The sequence below is a fragment of the Piliocolobus tephrosceles genome, chromosome 11, assembly GCF_002776525.5.
Source record: "Piliocolobus tephrosceles isolate RC106 chromosome 11, ASM277652v3, whole genome shotgun sequence".
Lineage (NCBI taxonomy): Eukaryota > Metazoa > Chordata > Mammalia > Primates > Cercopithecidae > Piliocolobus > Piliocolobus tephrosceles.
The window spans coordinates 26,534,119-26,555,657 of record NC_045444.1 but is presented as its reverse complement, the minus strand read 5'-3'; the positions used below and the strand labels follow the sequence as shown (position 1 = coordinate 26,555,657).

General features: G+C 34.7%; 1 protein-coding gene across 1 annotated transcript in view; it reads left to right on the top strand.

Annotated features, from left to right (window-relative positions):
* Nucleotides 1-21,539, top strand: part of LRP1B (LDL receptor related protein 1B) — a 1,636,277-nt gene that overhangs the window by 906,502 nt on the left and 708,236 nt on the right. Inside the window, exons 19-20 of the mRNA XM_026453105.1 lie at nt 5,044-5,124; nt 6,587-6,754. Of these exons, the coding sequence (XP_026308890.1) occupies nt 5,044-5,124; nt 6,587-6,754 (249 nt within the window). The remainder of the gene's footprint in view (nt 1-5,043; nt 5,125-6,586; nt 6,755-21,539) is intronic.

Sequence of the window (21,539 nt, the reverse complement as noted above, 5' to 3'; positions counted from 1 at the left end):
ATAGTCAGGACCCTCAACTGTAGGTCTGTTGGAGATTGCTTGAGGTCCACTCCAGACCCTGTTTGCCTGGGTTTCAGCAGCTGAGGTTGTAGAAGATAGAATATTGCTGAACAGCAAATGTACCTGTCTGATTCTTACTTTGGAAGCTTCCTCTCAGGGGTGTACTCCACCCTGTGAGGTGTGGGGTGTCAGACTGCCCCTAATGGGGGATGTCTCCCAGTTAGGCTACTCAGGGGTCAGGGACCCACTTGAGCAGGCAGTCTGTCCCTTCTCAGATCTCAACCTCCGTGTTGGCAGATCCACTGCTCTCTTCAAAGCTGTCAGACAGAGTCGTTTGCATTTGCAGATGTTTCTGCTGCTTTTTTTGTTGTTGTTTAGCTGTGCCCTGTCCCCAGAGGTGGAGTCTACAGAGACAGGCAGGTTTCCTTGAGCTGCTGTTAGCTCCACCCAGTTCGAGCTTCCCAGCAGCTTTGTTTACCTACTTAAGCCTCAGCAATGGCGGGCGCCCCTCCCCCAGCCTTGCTGCTGCCTTGCGGTTAGATCGCAGACTGCTGTGCTAGCAATGAGGGAGGCTTCGTGGGCTTGGGACCCTCCCGGCTAGGTGTGGGATATAATCTCCTGATGTGCCCATTTGCTTAAAGCACGGTATTGGGGTGGGAGTTACCCGATTTTCCAGGTATTGTGTGTCTCAGTTCCCCTGGCTAGGAAAAGGGATTCCCTTCCCCCTTGCGCTTCTCAGGTGAGGCGATGCCTCGCCCTGGTTCAGCTCTCACTGGTCGGGCTGCAGCAGCTGACCAGCACTGATTGTCCAGCACTCCCTAGTGAGATGACCCCAGTACCTCAGTTGAAAATGCAGAAATCACAGGTCTTCTGTGTCGCTCGCACTGGGAGTTGGAGACTGGAGCTGTTCCTATTTGGCCATCTTGCTCCGCCCCCATGTGTTTATATTTTATTCAGTGTGGGCAGAAGGTAAATGTCTCATTTTCTTAGAGGTTGAATGTATTGGATTTTTGATTTTTAAATTTAGTTTGAGAATTTTGTTTTATATATTCAGAGCTAATTTCCACTTCATTTTTTTGACTACTTTTTAGTGTTAAAATCTAACAGTTGGAATTAATTTTAAAACTTACATTGAAAATTTCCTAACCAATGAAATATCATCAGTTTCAAAAGTTTTCAGATACTTAGGATGATATATTTTTTTCTTAGCAAAACTTGGAATGTTGATTAATATGCTCTTAAGTTTATAGAAGAGAGATACAAAATTTTGAATTAACTTATTATAGAGTCAAAAAAGATATAATGTTATTTTTAAAGATTAGATCTCATCATATCTGAGTCCCTATTTTATTGTTTACTCATTTGAACCAAAACTTGAGTTGATTCTCTGTTTAAATGCCCTGATTCTTGTCTACAGTCCATCTTCTACACTACAGTACATCCACTAACCAGTTATTATCTATCTAAGGACAAAAGCGTATTTTGGACAACTTTCATGTTGATTCTTGAAACATAAACATAAGTTCTCAATATCTCATTAGGTAATAAAAGAAACTTCCTTAGAAGTATTGATTAATATTATGCCTTTAGGCATTTTCAATTTTCTTCCTAGTACTTCCCCTTACATGACAGAATATCTGTTGGGTTTCTGCAGGATAACTTTTGATATAAGTCTTTGCCTCCTTTCTACCTATTTTTTTTTTTTTTTCATCACATTTAGGCTCTCATGACATTGCCTGGTTTTTAAAAAGTTAAATTTATCTTAAAATTCATATCTTAAGGTGTGATTTTGGTAATCATGAAACAATACAAATTTGTTAAGTTTTACAATAATTTTCATTCAAATGTCAGTACCTTAGATGAATGTACTTAGATGTAAACTCACACAAATAAATTGCTTTTTAAAAAGTAAATAAACGGGTAACCAAGACAGCCAAATCCATCAGATCGAGTATGAAGCCACCACTTTCTCTTTATGTTATTTGTGAAGTAATATCAATTTATTTTGTCACTGGACAAGTTACCAATATAAAAGATGGCTACCATCTGAAGACCATTCATTCGCTGTCTCTGCTGGTGTCCTTGACTGACTCTCTCTTCCCAGCTCTGCCACATATTAGAGAGAGTCCTTGCATGCCCCAAGTTGATTTGATGTTTTACTACTTTAAGAATGGAGGTGAATATTCTAGCCTCTAATTTTAATTTCAGGTGTTACGTTTAGGATAACACACAAAGTAAGTCTTTACACTGTCAGACAAAATTAATTTGCTCCTCTTTTATTATTAATTCCAACTACTTGTGATTTGCCAAGAACCGTACTAATATAAACTTAAAAATGTCATAGATTTTAAGGTAAAAATGTAAACCATTCTAGAGTAGTTACAGTAATATCACTTGAAATTCTCATTTCCTAAAGATACTATCACCGATGTACTTCCTTAGTTAATGTACTAAGAAAATACTTAGTAACCTAATTTTGTACAGAGCTAACTACCTGGAGTACTATGTGAAGTCCTCAACTCTTAGGAGGAAATTATCAGGAAGAAAACCTTAGAAAAGTGTCACAGAAATGATTAGGTGAATCTTGGTACAATCTGCCCTATAAAAATAAATAAAAAGTTGATAGTGTTATATAATTTAGAAATAAGATAATAAAAAAACTCTAAATGATGGAAATATCCAGCATTGTTCATTTAAATGTCCTGACTCTTGTCTACAGTACATCTTCTACATTGCAGTACATCCACTAAACAGTTTCTTTCTAAGGAAAAAAGCATATTTCAGACAACTTTCGTGCTGATTCTTGAAGCATAAATGTAAGTTCTCACTATCTTGTTAAGGAACAATCAAAAGACACTTACGAAGGAGTGGCTGACATGGACAAAATCTTGTTAACTGAATCCTAAAATAGTGAGAGTATTTAGAGACACGTTTCTGATAAACATAAGAAAGTACTCCTTTGCAAAATGAAACAGTGTATGAGAAATGTTTAAACCTGATGCCTAGTATATGCTAAGAATATGAGGAGAGTAAAATAACAATATAGGTACATTCATGGATGATAAGGGAAAGTGAGATAGGAAATTGGTAATAGAGTATGGTAGAAGAAGTGCTGAATGAGAAGCTTCATGAACTGAATTCTAAGACCTGTTTTTCCTTAAGGAGATACATGTATCATTAGGCAAGTCTAATTTCTCTGAGTTTCAGTTGCCTTATAGCTAAAACGACTGGACACAATTAGTCCATTTTTTAAGCAGAGAAATATATTTTTGTTATTCATACATTTTTCTCCAAAATAAAATGATGCTCAAAACTACAAAATTGAAACGATTGATTGATTGATGGGTAACATTTGAATAGATTTGGCTGAAGAAGTTTCAGTACCCGAAGTCAAGCCTGTTCAGCCATCAGTTGTTCTTAGTAGCCCTGAGACAATGCAGAGAATATTTGTGAAATATTTGTAAATATTTTCCAATTGTATTCTCTGCATTGCCTTCCATCAAATATATTCTATGATTCTGTGTCAGTTGTCTTAAATGGAAAAACAGATAGTCACAAAATGTCATTGGCTTCCACTGTCACAAGAACAATTAAAGAATATGGGCCGGGCGCAGTGGCTCACGCCTGTAATCCCAGTACTTTGGGAGGCCGAGTCATGTGGATAACAATATCAGGAGATCGAGACCATCCTTGAAAACATGGTGAAATCCCATCTCCAATTAAAAAAAAAAACAAAAAATTAGCCTGTGTGGTGGCAAGCACCTGTAGTCCCACCTACTCGGGGGGCTGAGGCAGGAGAATCAATTGAACCCGGGAGGCAGAGATTGCAGTGAGTCGAGATCTCACCACTGCACTCCAGCCTGAGTGATAGAGTAAGACTCCGTCTCAAAAAAAAAAAAAAAAAAAAAAAAAAAAAAAAAAAAAAAATGTATAGACCATAGGTCTGTATTTTTTCTATCTTTGTGTAATTAAACCAATAGTTTCTTATTTCTTCTTTTTCTTCTTTAAGTATCTTTTAAATGAGCTCTTGTGTGTGAAGATTTGTAATGCTATTCATATTCTCCTGAGAACTTAAAGGTCTGATATTGAGCAACTTAAATAAACTCTAGGTGAATAACTTTCACTATATATGAATTAGAGAAAATAAAACTTTCTCCTGGGACATATTAGTAAACCATTCGAAATTCCTTGGATAAAGTGTTCAGGAATTATATTTTCTCTCACTACTATTACCCCTCTTTTTTGTCTATTGATTATCAGATTTTATTGTGACAGTGTTGTCTTTTAGATGTATTGATATTCAAATTGGCTAATTATCTTTTTCAAACTCTTTTTTCTATGCTAATTCTATTCCTCTTTGCTATAATTATCTAAAGGTTAGTAAGGAGGTCTCTTGATTTAATTGTGTAAAATTCATCTTAAAATCTAATTCTTTACTATGTTTTTTTCAGGTTTTCACTTTTTTTTTTTTTTTTCATAGACTAAGATTTCATACTTTTCTTGGTAACTAGGTGACACTGGCTTACCTAAATGATTTTATTGTGTTTATTTTATTTTTTTTTTTAACTTTCACCTTATAATGTTAACATCTTTCAGAGGTAGAGTGAGATCTGACTTTCCATCTTTGGCTCTCTGTATTCAGAAAAGGCCTTCCTCTGTTAAAGCATAAACACATTACTTTGCAGCTCCAGAGTGTACAGCTCCATTAGCTGTTATTCACTGAGTGAATGTTAAGTCCCTTGGTGCATGGAGTTGACATCTATTCATTTTTCTAGCGGTATAATGAATCCAAATAATCCTTCCTTCATCAAATAATTCTCCTAGGCTTTCAGTCACTGGAAAGCGCTCATTTAAAATATAATAGAAGTATGTGAGTCCTATGTCCTCAAGAAGTTATAGTCACTGTGTTTGTTTATCTGCCATTTCCTCTGTGCCTTTGTAGAGAACAGGGAAGGAGTTCTGATCACATTAGCAAATGATACAAATTAAGTCATGCACAGTCAATAACATGTTACCTTTTGGACGTTTTTATATCTTTCACAGAATTCCCAACTTGTGAGCCACTAACACAATTTGTATGCAAAAGTGGAAGATGCATTAGCAGCAAATGGCACTGCGACTCTGGCAAGTACCAAATGCTCACTCTAGAGCACTGATTTGATTGGAGGCTTGGTGGTCTGGACTGCCTGGCTTTCTTCAGAGGTACTTTGTAGGGGAAGCTGTAAGAGCCAACACCAATGGCTAAAACAAGTAGTGACCAGGCAGCTGGCACATCAGTGGGAATTAACATTAAAGATAATGGAGCTCAATATTTGCCCCATGGATCTGTGATAGAGATTTGTTTTTCAAATGTTTATGTTGGACATGGTCTAATTCTACAAACATGTAGTAAGGTGGACAATTGAGGAAATAACTTGGACAATTCAGGTTCCCTAAAACATGCATGTAACCTCAGAAGGAGAAGCTTATACATTGCTATGGAATTACCCAGACAGTCTCAACTCTGTCAGTTTCCTCTTATGTTCTAATAGTATTTTTTTCTTATATTCAATTGTATTACTATGCTAAATTATGCCAAGTACAGGTAAATTAATTATATAGGAATCAATACCTTCCCACCCATTTATTTTAATTTGATCTAATTTTACTTCACATTTCTCTCCTCTCCCTCCTGAAATAGTTAATAAAGAATATAAATCATTTCTAATGATACTGTACAATAGTTTCCAAGTACAAATATATACAGAGGATCCAAGGGAAGAAGGGTACACAGTGGGTTCTCATGTTGGAGAACGGGGAGAAAGGAAGGGTATTGAAGATGAATTATAAACTATGGGGCATAAGAATTGTAGGTTTAAATAATAATCTTCCACAATAATTATATTATTGGTTGTATCATTTCATGAAACTCCTACAGTCGCCATTGCCTCCTTATTTCGAGGTGCATAGATGCATTCAGTCAGTGGTTAGTTATTTCTGTGTGGAGTAGAAATTAAGCTTCAAAATCCAAAGTCAAGGATTTTTTCTCTCAGTTTAGCAGTTGATATTAAATCAAAGGAGAAGCAATATGAAGATGAAAATAATTCTTCCACTGTTTATAAGAAATGTTGTTCCACTGATTCAATTATCATTAATTTTTCCAAAAAAAAAAAAAAAAAAAAAAAAAAAACCTGTATATAGGAAGAAAATTAATAAATAAAAGGGCTGGACACAGTGGCTCACATATATAATCCCAGCATTTTGGGAGGCCGAGGAGGGTGGATTGCTTGAGGCCAAGAGTTTGATACCAGCCTAGCCAACACATGGCAAAACCCCGTCTTTACTAAAGAAATACAAAATAAATGAGCTGGGAGTGGTGGCATATATCTGTGATACCACTTACTTGGGAGGCTGAGGTGGGAGAATCATTTGAGCCCCAGGAGGTGAAGGTTGCAGTGAGTCGAGATTGCGCCACTGCACTCCAGGTTGGGTGACAGAGCAAGACTCTGTCTCAAACAACAACAACAACAAAACAGTTAGATATTTCATAAGAAAAATTTTCTCCATGGTTCAGGTTTCACTGCCTCATGTTGATGTTTCTTTCCAGATGACGACTGTGGGGACGGGAGTGATGAGGTGGGCTGTGTTCACTCTTGCTTTGATAATCAGTTCAGATGTTCCAGTGGCAGATGCATCCCAGGCCACTGGGCCTGTGATGGTGACAATGACTGTGGCGACTTCAGTGATGAAGCCCAGATCAATTGTACCAAAGAAGGTTAGTAATTTTATAAATTAATGAAATCTCATTTTAAAAGTTGATGCATAATAATACTTAGAGTATTACAGAGAATATTATATAACAAATAAATTCTTATGATGCAAAAATATACATGTGAAACTGTACAAAATCATTTGCTATCTCTTTCCTTTCCCCCTTTGCTTTTCCCTTTGGTTTCTCCCCTCAATACCTCTTTATTCCTGCATGCCTTCTGTGGTCTTTGTTTTCTACATTTACTCCATGCTTTACTTCTCTTTAATTTCATCCAAACCCTAAAACTATTTCAACAGTGAAAAAGAGAAAAAAAAAAAAAAAAAAAAAAAAAAAAAGGAAAGGAATAATTTTATTTTTATTTCCATACAAAATTTGTTTACATGAGGTTTGAAATAATCCCTGATTAAATGGGGATGTATTTCCAACTGATTGACTTTCTGGAGTACAAGCTAAGAAAGGAAGGAGGTTATGACCATGGCTCTCAGCATATCCATGGGGATGATCACCCTGTCATTTGCCTGGCTTACTTTGCAAAATTTGATCAATCATAGAGCATATTAGTAATTTAGAAGTCATGTTGGAAATCTCACACAAAAAAAATCATTAGACTGTCAAACAATCATATAATTAGTACCATTTTAAAAGATTTTTCTTCTGCTAAGAAACTGAAAGATGTTTATTTCATTTATCTCACAAATATTTATTGAGGACTAAAGAATAAATAAAAGGATGAATACATATGGCACCTGCTCATTTTAAATATTAGCACAAACAAGCAACAAAGTAATTTATTTAATGTGGAGGGGTAAGGGAATCATATACTCCATGAACAAAATAAAGCATTTTAAAATGTTTTACACAGAGATATTTTTGTCTTCTGCAATATTTGTCAACCTATAAGATAGACAGTTTCTAAATTATTTTATCTCACATGGATTCCTTTTGTCTTTTGTTTCCCCTCTTTCCATTTAAACTGTAAATTCTTAAAACAGTGGTTATTAAATTATCTACATAATACTAGGTTTTTAAGAAGAAGCCCCGCTATTTTGTGGATTCCCTGAGTGATGTATGAAAATATATATTGTGTGATTTTTTTATTTTACCTGGATAACTTGGATTATAAGAGTCCCAGTAAAGATCCAAATATGGCTAAACAATGACCTATATACCCTGAGGCAATGAAACACAAGTTCTCATGGTTAATGGTCTTGACATGATTCGTGTCTTTCCCTGGCAATGGACGTTATAGAAATTATATTAAAAACAAATGAAGAAATTATTTGTGACATCCTATAAGATTTAACATGAGCATATTTGAATTCAATTTTGCTTCAAAAATCTGAAGAAAGGATTATCAATAAAGCTACTGTCTCATATTCTGTCTCATTCTCCATTAGGTAATAGGTTCAAGACCTCGATCTTCTCTCTTTACCTCTTCTCTCATTACCGTATCCATTTCTCTGTTTAGTTGTTCCATGAGTATATATGAGCTGGAACTTTTTGTATATTATTAATATTGAGTGAAAAAGGAAAAAGCGAATGTAAAGCTCTTTTTCTTTTTTTTGCCAATATTTGAAACATTCATCTAAGAGTGGTTGACATTTCATCACTACATAACATTTTTAATATAAACAGTATTTTTCCTTCCTCACAGATGTCTTTTAAGGCTCCTCATGGGGTGTGCATCTGTGGTCTGCTAATACTGCTCCATAATGTGCTGTGAAATATAAATTGCCCTAAAATTAATTTATTGTCATCTCAGACGTGAGATCACATCCTTCTCTTGTATGCGTATTTATCACTAAGTTTAAACAATCATTATATATTATGAAATTTTTAAAAGATTGCTTTTCCCTCATGAGCATCCAAATTTAGTGGTACATCCCTTTGTAGGCTCTGTAGATAATATCTCAGGTTTCATTGTTATAGAAGCAGTGGCTATTTAATGTTAATGGCCTTATTTAGAGCACCTCTATTTCACTAATAGATTACTATAAAGGGTATACTGTCAATGTGAATGTCGTGTATTTTTTATATAATTATGGAAATGATCCAGTTAGTCCACATGACTCCTTGACATGCTTCAAACAAAGAATGAGGAGAGTTCTTGAACCAATTTATATTGATCAGATTATACATTTGACTAGGATTCCCTAATCAAATATTCTACATGGCGACTACAAGGTGGAGGAATTGAGGAAAGTTAATGTTCTAGGATGACTTTGATAAAAGACAATTCAAAGGATTTCAAGTGGAACTTAAATATTGCTATTCATTATTATTTTGATTGTATATTCTGGTATAGAAGTTGTAAAATGATGACACAGATTGTTAAAGCTGATCAGCAAAGTCATTTGCACGTTAGAATTTGTGAGCGATTGCCAAGGTAAAGTAGAAATTTGCTTTAATAGTCATATTATTATTATATTATACATTATTTAATAGTCATATATTTATACTATTTATATAATAGACATTATTTAATAGTCATATAATTCAGTCCCCAAACCTGCTGTGGAAGAAAGAGCAGGGGATTCTGGCTTGAATTTCAAGACTGCTTGTCAAAACTGATCAAATCCACCAAATAATTGCTCAGCACTTTGCTTTACACTGCATGGGTAAGCAGAGCATATGGTACAATTTCTCTCAACTCAAATTGTTTTCAAAAGGGTAGAAATAACCTTAAATTAACTTTTGATAGTAAAGGAGGAGGAGAAACTGGGAAATGGAACATTCCATATATAATCTTCATTTCAGAAAATTTCTAACTTAAGTTCAATATGTATTCTCTCTAAAATCACTTGCAAAAATAATTTATTTTTTGATAAATTTTATAATAGATTCAGGAGATACTTTTGCAGGTTTATTGTAAGAGTATTTTGCATGATGCTGAGGTTTGGACTTCTATTAATTCTGTCACCCAGATCGTGAACATAGCAGCCAATAGGAACTTTTTCCGCCCTTGCTCCCATTCCCTCTCTCCATTTTGGAGACTCTATTGTTCCCATCTTCATGTTCATGTGTACCAAAGGTTTAGCTCCTACTTACAAGTAAGAACATCTAATATATGATTTTCTGTTTCTGTGTTAATTCACTTAGGATTATGGCCTCCAGATGCATTCATGTTGCTGTAAATGACATAATTTGTTCCTTTTTATGGTTGCATTGTATTCCATGGTATATATGTATCACATTTCCTTTATCCAATCCGCCACTGAAGGGCACCTAAGTTGATTCCATGTCTTTGCTACTGTGAGTAGTGCAGTGATAAATATACAAGTATGGGTGTCTTTTTGGTAGAATGATTTATTTTCCTTTTGGTATATACCAAGTAATGGGATTGCTGGGTCAAATAGTAGTTCTGTTGTTGTTGTTGTTGTTGATGATGATGATGTTGTTTGAGACTGAGTCTCACTCTATTGCCCAAGGTGGACTGCAGTGGTGTGATCTCAGCTCACTGCAACCTCCACCTCCTGGGTTCACACAATTCTCATGGGTTCACACAACTCTTGGCTTAGGACTACAGGTGTTAACCACCACACCCAGCTAATTTTTGTATTTTTAGTAGAGATGGGTTTTCACCATGTTGGCCAGGCTGGTCTCAAACTCCTGACCTCATGGGATCCATCCACCTTTGCCTCCCAAAGTGCCACTTGGAATTACGAGTTTGAGCCACTGCCCCTGGCCCTGTTTTTACTCCTTTGAAAAATGTCCAAACTTCTCTCCACAGGGGCTGAACTAATTTACATTTCTACCAACAGTGTGTGTGTGTTCCTTTTTCTCCACAGTCTCACCAACATCTGTTAATTTTTGACTTTTTAATAATAACCATTCTGATTGGTGTGAGATGGTATCTCATTGTGGTTTTGATTTTCATTTCTCTGATTATTAGTGGAGCATTTTTTCATATGTTTCCCGGCCACTTGTATGTCTTCTTTTTGAGAAGTGTCTGTTCATGTCTTTGGCCTACTTTCTAATGAACTTTTTTTTTTTTCTTATTGATTTCTTTAAGTTCTTTATAAATTCTGGCTATTAGTTCCTTGTCAGATGCATAGTTTGCAAAGACTTTCCCCCATTCTGTAGATTGTCTGTTTACTCTGTTGACAGTTTATTTTGCTTGACAAATGGTCTTTAGTTTAATTAGGTCTCACTTATAAATATCTTTTGTTGCAATTGCTTTAGAGGACTTAGTCATCAATTATTTGCCTATGCCAATATCTAAAAGAGTACTTCCTAGGTTTTCTTCTAGGATTTTTATAGTTTGAGGTTTTACATTTAAGTCTTTAAGCTATCTTGAGTTTTTAATTTTTTTTTGTATATAGTAATAGATAGAGCTACAATTTCATTCTTCTTCATATGGTTAGCCAGTGTTCTCAACATCATTTATTGAATAGGAAGTCCTTTCCTCATTGCTTATTTTTGTTGACTTTGTTGAAGAACAGTCAGCTGTAGGTGTGCAACTTTATTTCTGAGTTCTTTATTCTGTTCCATTTATCTGTGTGTCTGTTTTTGTACCATTATCATACTATTTGGGCTACTGTAGCCTTGTTGTATAGTTTGCAGTTGGGTAATGTGATGTCTCTAGCTTTATTCTTTTTGCTTAGGGTTGCTTTGGCTGTTTGGATTTTTTTTTTTCATATGAATTTTAGAATGGTTTTCTAATTCTGTGAAAAATGATGCTAGTATTTTGATAGGAATGGTGTTGAATCTGTGGATTGTTATGTGCAGTATGAACATTTTAATAATATTGACTCTTGCAATCCATGAGCATGCAATGGTTTTTTGTTTGTTTGTGTCATTTCTAATTTCTTTCAGCATCTTCTTTGTTAGATGTATTACTAGATATTTTATTTTTGTAGCTATTGTAGATGGGATTGCATTCTTGATTCATTTCTCAGCTTGAATGCTATTGATGTATAGAAATGCTACTAATGATTGTATGTTACTTTTGTATCCTGGAATTTTACTGAATTCACTTATCTGGGATAGTTGCCTTTTGGAAGAGTCTTTAGGGGTTCTAGATAGAATAATGTCATCAGTTAAGACAGATAATTTGACCATTTCATTTCCTATTTGGATGTCTTTTATTTCATTCTATTAACTGATTGCTCTCTCTGGAGATTCCACTACTATGTTAAATAGAAGTGGTGAGAGTAGAAATCCTTGTCCTGTTCCAGTCCTTAGGGGAAATGCTTGCAGGTTTTGCCTGTTCAGTATGATGTTTACTGTGGGTTTGTCACAGACAGCTCTTATTATTTTCGCAAATATTCCTTTGTTGCTTAATATGTTGAGGGTTTTTATCATGAAAAGATGTTGGATTTTATCAAAGACTTTTTCTGCATCTATTGAGATGATCATATGGTTTTTATATTTAATTCTGTTTATGTGGTGGTTCACATTTATTGATTTTCATATGTTGAACCAAACTTGCATCCCAGGAATAAAGCATACTGATCACGATGGATTAACTTCTTAATATGCTACTAGATTCATTTGCTAGTAACTTGTTGAGGACTTTTGTGTCTGTATTCATTAGGAATATTGACCTGCAATTTTCTTTTTTCATTGTATCTGATTTGTGGTATCAGGATGATACTGCTTTCGTAGAATTAATGACAAAGGAGTCCCTCCTCTGCAGTTTTTAGGAATAGCTTCAGTAGGATTGGCACCTGTTCTTCTTTGTAGGTCAGGTGGAATTTGACTGTGAATCCATCTGGTCTGGGACTCTTTTGTCTGGTAAGATATTTAGTATGGATTCAGCTTCAGAACTGGTTACCAGTCTGTTCAAGGTTTCCATTTCTTTCTGATTTAATCTAGGAAGTTCCTGGAAGTGTTTCCAGGAATTTATTCATTTCCTCTAGGTTTTCTGGTTTGTACACACAGAGGTGTTCATAATAGTCTTGGAGAATCTTTTGCATTTCTGTGGGATCAATTGTAAAGTCACCACTGTCCTTTGGGGTTGTGCTTATTTGGATCTTCTCTCTTTTGTTCTTTGTTAGTCTAGCTAGTGGCCTATTGATCTTGTTTATTCTTTCAAGGAACTAACATTTTCTTTCACTGATCCTTTGTATAGTCTTTTGGGATTCTAAATTTCTTTTAGTTCTGCTTTCATTTTTAGTTATTTATTTTCTTCTGCTAGGCTTTGGATTGATTTGTTTTTGATTTTCTAGTTCCTTAAGGTACAATGTTAAATTGTTAATTTGAGATCTTTCTACCTTCCTGATGTAGGTGTTTAGTGCTATAGACTTTCCTCTTAAGACAACTTTTGTCAAATCCCACAGATTTTAATATGCTATATCTCTATTTTTCATTTGTTTCAAAGATTTTTTTAAATATCTGCATTCACTTTGATGTTTACATGTAAGTCATTTAGAAGCAAGTTGTTTAATTTCCGTGTAATTGTGTGGTTTTGAGAGTTCTTCTGTCTATTGATTTCTATTTCTATTTCATGGTAGTTTTAGAAGATGCTTGATACGATTTTGATTTTTTAAAAATTTATTGAGACTTGCTTGTGACTGAGCATGTAGTTGATCTTAGATTATGTTCGAGTGAAGATGAGAAGAATATATATTCTGGTTGTTCAGTGGAGTATTCTATAGATGTCTATTAAATCTAGTTGGTTGAGTGCTGAATTTAATTGAGTAACAGAATTCATTTGTTAATTTTCTGCCTTCAGAATCTGTCTAATGCTGTCAGTGGGGCATTGAAGTCTCCCACTGTTACTGTGTAGCTGTCTAAGCCTTTCCCTACATCTAGAAGTAATTGTTTTATGAATCTGGGTGCCCTAATGTTGGGTGCATAGTATTTTTGTTGAATTGAACCCTTTATCATTACATAATCCCCTTCTTTGCCCTTTTTTACTGTTGTTGGTTTAAAGTCTATTTTACCTGGTACAAGAATAGCAATCCCTGCTCTTTTTTGTTTTCCATTTGTGTGATAGATCTTTCTCCATCCCTTCACTTTAAACCTGTGTATGTCATTACATGGGAGATGGATCTGTAGAAAGCAACAGAAAGTTGGTGCTTGTTTTGTTTTAAATCCAATTTGTCACTGTCTTTTAAGTGAAGCATTTAGACTATTTGCTTTCAAGGCTAATATTGATATAAGGGATTTTGGTTCTATCATGATGCTATTAGAAGTTTGCTTTGTACTCTTGATTGTGTAGTTGCTTTATAGGGTCTGTGGGCTATATGCATGTGTTTTTGTAGTAACAAGTATTATTCTTTTATTTTCATGTTTAGAACTCCCTTAAACATCTCTTATAAGACCAGTCCAGTGGTAGAGAATTCCCTTAGCTATTGTTATTCTGAGAAAGAAAACATTATTTCTCCTTCATTTATGAAGCTTAGTTTGTCAGGACATGAAATTATGGCTTCGTGTTTCTTTTAAAAATACTAAAAATAAGCTCACAATCTCTTCTGGCTTGTAAGGTTTCTGCAGAGAAGTCTGACATTTGTCTGATAGGATTCACTTTGTAAGTGATAGGACTTTTGTCTCTAGCTGCCTTTAAGATGTTTTCTTTCATGCTGACCTTGGGAAAGCTGATGACTATGTGTTTTGAAGATGGTCATCTTGTATATATCTTGCAGGAGTTCTCTGAATTTCTTGTATCTGTACGTTGACCTCTCTTGTAAGATTGGGGAAATTTTCATGGACTATATTCTCAAATATGTTTTCCAAGTTGCTTAATCTTCTCTCCCTGGAATGCCAGTGAGTTGCATGTTTGATAACTTTGCATAATCTCATATTTCTCAGAGGCTTTTTTCACTTTATTTTAATTATTTTTCTTTATTTTTGTGTGACACAGTTTTGCTCCCTTCATTAGGTCTGGTTTGCTCCCTTCCTTAGGTCTGGTTTGGTTTCTGGGGACCAGTTCTCACATCCTGCAACTATGAACAGGTCTTCCAACTTCCTCCTTCTTCACCCATGGTATCTATGTTGCTGCTATTGACTTTCGGTATTTTCTCTCAAGAAATCTCTTGGAAGTGTTATAGTTGACTCAATATTTTGTTTCCTCTGTGTGGAAGAAGAATTACTTGTCTGGGTCTAGTTAGATGTCTTGTTCTCCTCCTTACCTTTCTCTTCAAAAAGGAGTTCTATAGTGATGATCAGTTTTTCATCATCAATATGGTTAATACATGGGAAAGTATAAATGAATAGTTTCTCCTAGATTAATTTATACCCACTTTTTTTCTCTTAATATCATGCTGTTTCTTTTTCTCATTTCCAAACTTCTTATAGACAAGGAAGATATACTTTCAGAAAACACTGTTTCAAATATATGAAAAAAGTCTCAACATCACTGATCATTAGAGAAATACAAATCAAAACCACAATGAGATACCATCTCATGCCAGTCAGAATGGTGAACATTTAAAAACTCAAGAAACAAATACTAGCGAGGCTATGGAGAAATAGGAATGCTTTTATACTGTTGGTGGGAATCTAAATTAGTTCAAACATTGTGGAAGACACTGTGGAGATTCCTCAAAGACCTAGAACCAGAAATACCATTTGACCCTGCAATCCCAATACTGAGTATATACCCAAAGGATTATAAATCATTCTATTATAATGATACATGCACGTGTATGTTCATTGCAGGGTTTACAAGTTTCTAAATCCACTATTCACAATAGCAATGACATGGAATCAACCCAAATGCCCATCAGTGATAGACTTGGTGAACAGTCTGTCTCAATGGAAAAGTAAGTAGGGCTGGATCCCTACAGAATTTGTTATGAGGGAACTTCCTCTAAAGCCCAGGTCTGACAATTTTTATTCATGTATTGCAAGGTTCTTGTGAAAAGGTGGATTTACCTATAAGGACATAAATAATAAAGTTATTATGAAACTTCAGTATTTTCATTAACTCCCTGAACAGTATAGTAAAATAAGGAGAGTCTGGATATACATCACATCTATTAAATACCACATATAAAATTAATCTCATCTCACTGTTGACAGTTTAATTCACTGAATTATGTAAACTTTTACTACACTTTTTTGGGGAAATCTCAACTGTATTTCACCCCTGGAATAAGCCACTTTTGAAATAAACATATAAAAAAGTGTTCAATATCTTTAGATAGCTATTTCCCCGGGTAAATTTCTATTCAGAAATGTTTGTAACAATTTACACCAAATAAGCTGGACATGGTGGCTCACTCCTGTAATCACAGCACTTTGGGAAGCTGAAGCAGGCAGATTACTTAAGGTCAGGAGTTAGAGATCAGCATGGCCAACATGGTGAAATCCTGCCTCTACCAAACAATACAAAAATTAGCTGAGCATGGTAGCACAACTGTAGTCCCAGCTACTTTGGAGGCTGAGGCACGAGAATCGCCCTGAACCTGGGAGGTGGAGGTTGCAGTGAGCTGAAATTGCACCACTGCACTCCATCCTGGGTGACAGATTGAGACACTGTCTCAAACAAACAAACAAAACAAAACAAAAAAACACATAATTTACACCAAATAATTCAGCAAGTACTTGATAAAGAAAGAAAGGTGTTTTTCCTAAAAAAGTATAAAAGTATGTATTGACCTACAATTTAAATGTATTATAACTAATCTTTAACAAGTTTCTAAATCCACTAGGCAGCTAATTGTGTAATATTATTAGTATACATGTGCACATATGCTCTTATTCTTCTATTTTAACTGTTTATCTTTGCTTCTGCTTTGGAAATTTCTCCTCTGTTTTTTTTCTTCATTCATTCATTCATTCATTTTCCTCACTAATTTCTTGTTCCCAGATCTAAGAAGAAAACTAGATTAATTTTATCTTGTGTTTTTCTTTTATAGTTAAGCATGTTATTTGATACTGTGAATGCTCAGTAAATAATTGTTGAATAAAAGAGTGTATTTCTCGGACACAAAATTTGATTAGACTCTCAGAATCCATCCCTTGTTTGTCCTATCTTATGTAGGTAGTACTTTTCTTCTTTTTCTTTATCTCACCCCTAGATCGTAGAGTTTAGTGTCATGATAATATTATAAGACTAATTGTATCAATGGAGTTTGTACATTTTCTTAGTACAATGTAATCATTTTCATTTATTCAATAAATACTGGAAATTTCAGTTCACACTTCAATAAAATGAAACTGACAGGCTGTCTTCCATATCTTTTGTTATTGTTTATTTCTTTTATGTCCGCTTTGCCCAATAGTGAATTTCCGAAAGACAGAAAAAAAATTAAATCTTTCTGTTTATATTATTTAGCAATAAGTAAGTGCCCATGAGAAGATATTGGTGATAATATAGCGGAAGAAAAGGGAGTTAATGTATGTCAATGACCCACTAATTGTCAGACATTTTATATTTGTTACTTCATTTAATCTTCACAGTAAATACTATTCAGGGAGGTTTAGATATTTTCCCAAGATTATGCAGCTGAAGTTCCAAAGACTAACTGCTCTTAATTCCTATATTTAGTCACCTGTCTCTGCAGGTATAGAATATAATCTCTTTTTTCCCCTAACTTTCTGTGAATTAACATTTAAATGAACCCCCAGTAAGTGCTACCTTGCTCTCAATTGCATACTCAATTTCAATTAAAGATGACGAAAGGTGTTTCTTCTTACTACAGATCACTGTAATAAAATTTCACAAAGGACACTGAAAGGGATCTAGGTCCTTACATTAAATAGTTACAGTAAGTCTGTCTTTTTTGTTTCTATTCTCCTTTACTTTTCACAATTCACCCTGATAAAATAGATTCCAGGACTTTTTCATTGCAATAGTTGTGGACATTCTCACACTATTTCTTCAGTACCCACAAAGACCGTATTTGTCTTTCATAAAATTTTATCTCATAGATTGAAAAAAAAATAGGAACTGGAAGGATATCAAGCTCATTTAGTTCAGTTATTTTATTGTGTAGATGAGGAAAAGGTCTCAGCAAGCTAAAGTCGTATCCTTATGAGTATGTAATGGTAACAAAAACATTTATGCTGCTTCCTGAAAGGAGCTGATGGCATCTGTGTTAGAGATGTTGACTGAGACAATGACTTTTGAACCCGACGGACATTTTTAGGGGAGATTCTGGCTTCAAACAATTGTGTATGTTATTTGTGGAAACTCAAGATAGTTTGAGAATGCTATGTACCAGAAAGAAACCAATGTCCTACCAAGGGAGGTTGAATCCACTCAAAGCAGTGTATCTATCAAAACCTGATTTTTAATGGAAAACTGAGTACATATTTAGGCATACAAGGAATGGAAAATAAAACCAATATATTTTGACTTCCAATCTATATAATACCCTATCTTAGCTAAACCATCATCTTTAGTAGCAGGCTTTAACCCTTATCACATAGAAAACAAGATACCAATAAATACTGTACAAAAATACAAATACTGACTCAGTCATCTCTTCATTTGTTTCATGAGAACATTGTTTTAATTGTGCTAAAATACACATAGCACAAAGTCTACCATCTTAAAGATTATAAGTGCACATTTCAGTGGTTTTAAGTACATTCATATTGTTGTACAAGCATCAACACCCATTCATATCTAAAACTCTTGTTATCTCGCAAAATTGTAACTCTAATCATAAAACAATAATTACCTGTTCTTCCTTCTCTCTAGGCCCTGGAAACAAGCATTCTACTTTTTGTCTCTATGCTTTTAATAACTCTAAGTATCTAATTTAAAACAAATCCTACAGTATTTGTTTTTGTTTGTGACTGATTGATTTTACTCAGCATAATGTCACCAAGTGTCTTCCATATTGTAACATATGTCTGTATTTCCTTCCTTTATTAAGTCTTGAATGATCAGGAGGGACTTCTGTCATTTTACCATTTGTTTCCTATATATTTTTTAGTACTTTGTATCCCTCAATTCTTGCACTACTGCCCTTTTTATGTTTAGTTGACATTTGGTGGTGAAATGTTTAGATTTCTTTCCCATTTGCTTTTGTGTATATTCTATAGCTATTATCCTTGTGGTTATTCTGAGATTACACTTAATATCCTAAAGTTATAACACTCTAATTTGTATTTATAGCAGTTTAATTTCAATAACATAAAAAAACCCTGCTTCTTTACATCTCTGTCCACACTCCTTTCAGTTAGTGATGTCACAAAATAACCTCCTTGTATTAGGTTGGTACAAAAGCCATTGCTTTTAATGGCAAAAAACACAATTACTTTTGCACCAACCAAATACATTATGTGTCTGAAACAAACTAATAACATTTTTAAAAATGCATTAGTCTTTTAAATTATATACAAAACAAAATGTGAGTTGCAAACAAAAGGTACAATAGTACTAGCTTTTAGAATAATAATGTTTTCAAAGTTAGTCTTCTAAACTATGTAGAAAACAAGAAGTATAGTGACAAGCCACTGTTAAAATAATACTAGACTTTGTAATTACCCACATATTTACCTTTCTTGTAATTTTTACTTTTTTATACATTATACACCTTCAAGTTACTCTCTATTGTCTTTTTATTTTGCCGCAGAACTCCCTTTAGCATTTCTTGCAGGGAAGGTCTAGCGATAAGGAACTCCTTAAGCTTTTGTTCATCTGGGAAGGTCTTAATTTCACCCTCAATTTTGAAGGGCACTTTTGCCAGATGTAGGATTCTTGGATGATAGGATTTTTGTTATTTTTTGTTTCTTTATTTCTTTCTTTTTCTTTTTTTTTTTTTTTTTTTTTTTTTTTTTTTTTTTTTGAGACGGAGTCTCTTTCACCCAGGCTCAAGTGCAGTGGCATAATCTCGGCTCACTGCAACCTCCGCCACCCAGGTTAAAGAAATCCTCCTGTCTCAGCCTCCCAAGTAGCTGGGATTACAAATGTACACCACCATGCCTGGCTAATTTTTTTGTATTTTTAGTAGAGATGGGGTTTCACCATGTTGACCAGGTTGGTCTCAAACTCCTGACCTCAAGTGATCTGCCTGCCTTGGCCTCTCAAAGTACCAGGATTACAGGCATGGGCCATCATGCCCAGGCAATTTTTTTTTTTTTTCTTTTGACACTTTGAATTTACAAATTTACACACACACACATAATCAGTTTGGGCTGGTACACATATACATATAGGTACATGTGTGTATATGTATGTGTGTATATATACACTTAACATATCACCCAAGTATATATACATATATATGTGTATATATACATATATCAAAAGATTGCTCACCAGAAACTTGGATATACATATCAGCCCACACTGCTATCCAAGTTTCTAATGAGAAATCTGCTGATAATCTTATTGAGAATCTCTCAAATGTGATAAGTATCCTCTCTCTTGCCACTTTCAAGATTTTCCCTTTTGCTTTAGATAATTTGCGTATAATGTGTTCTGGTGTGGATTTCTTTGAGTTCATACTGCTTGAGGATGGTTGAGCTTCTTGGATGTATATATTCATGTGTTTCATCAAACTTTGAAGTTGTATTTAAATATTCTCTCTTCCTTGCTTCCTTCTTCTGGAAAATTTATACATTGCTCTTCTTCATGGTGTCCTACAAGTCTCTGCTGCTGTGTAAAGCTTTCTTTTATTTTTTTTCCCTCTTTTCCTCAGATCAGTAAGTTCCATTCTTGTGACTTCAAGTTTGCCGGTTTTTTCTTCTTCCAGCTGAAATCTGCCTTTGAATCTCTTTAGTGAATTTTTCATTTTAGTTATTGTACTTTTCATCTCCAGATTTTTTTTAGTTCCTTTTTAGGCTTATTTCTTTATTGATAATTCATTTGTTCATCCATTATTTCTTGACTTCCTCCACATCTTCTTTGACTTCTTTATGCATCTTTTAGACAGTTGTTTTAAATTCTTTGTCTTATAGATCCACCATTAGATCTTTGTCAGAGATATTTTTCATTGGTTTATTTTGTTTTCTTTTAATCATATACTCTTGCTTCTTTGCATGCCTTGTGATTTTTGTTTTTGTTGTTGAAAACTAGAAATGTGAATCTAATAATGTGATAACTCTGGCAGTGATTCTTCCCCTTAAATGTTTGTAGGTTGTCTCTGTGCCACAGATTACCCTGGGGTGTAGATTCAAGGTCTTTTCAAGTATTTCTTAGCCTGTGACTTTCCCTTGGTATACACTGTAACTTTCTAATTTCATCTGTATAAGCGGTTGTGTTTGAATGTATTAGTCTTTTATATCTAGCTCCCAAAAGAAGAACTGAGTAAAATGAAATAAAGTGGACACTGGCTCTTAAAATTTCCTGGAAGCCACTTCAGCTAGAGATGGAGGGACTTGAAATAATGAAGAGAGGTGCAATGACAATGGTCACCATCTCCTTGCACCTTTGAGATCAGTGACAACAGTCAATAATCAAAGCACAGATTCAAATTTGGAGGGCAGATCCTTTTTGTCTACTCTGGATCGCACAAGCTGTGTGCAAGCTGCTCCAGGAACACAGGCCTGATTCTTTGCCATAGAACTGGGGTTTGAGGTATTCATAGGTGTGACTGTGCTAAGAGCTGAAACTAACCTAAATTAACTACAATTTACCATCCAAGCCTTACCCTGGAACTTGCAAGGGTTCAGTAGACTTGAGTTCCTAAATAGTATGCATTAGAAAGATCCTGCCAGTGCAATTGTTGTCTGGGTGTAGAGACATATTCCTGTTGCTTTCTATTCTGCTGTCTTTCTGTAATCTTCATTCAGTTCATTTTTACCAAAACAAACACAGAGTGCAAAACCAGCTGCTGTTATTTTTCAGTAACTAAATTTTATTGAGAATAAAGTACTGACTTTGAATTTGGGGGAATTCACAAATTATGTGTTATAGACTTGGCAAAATCATATACTCTTCTGT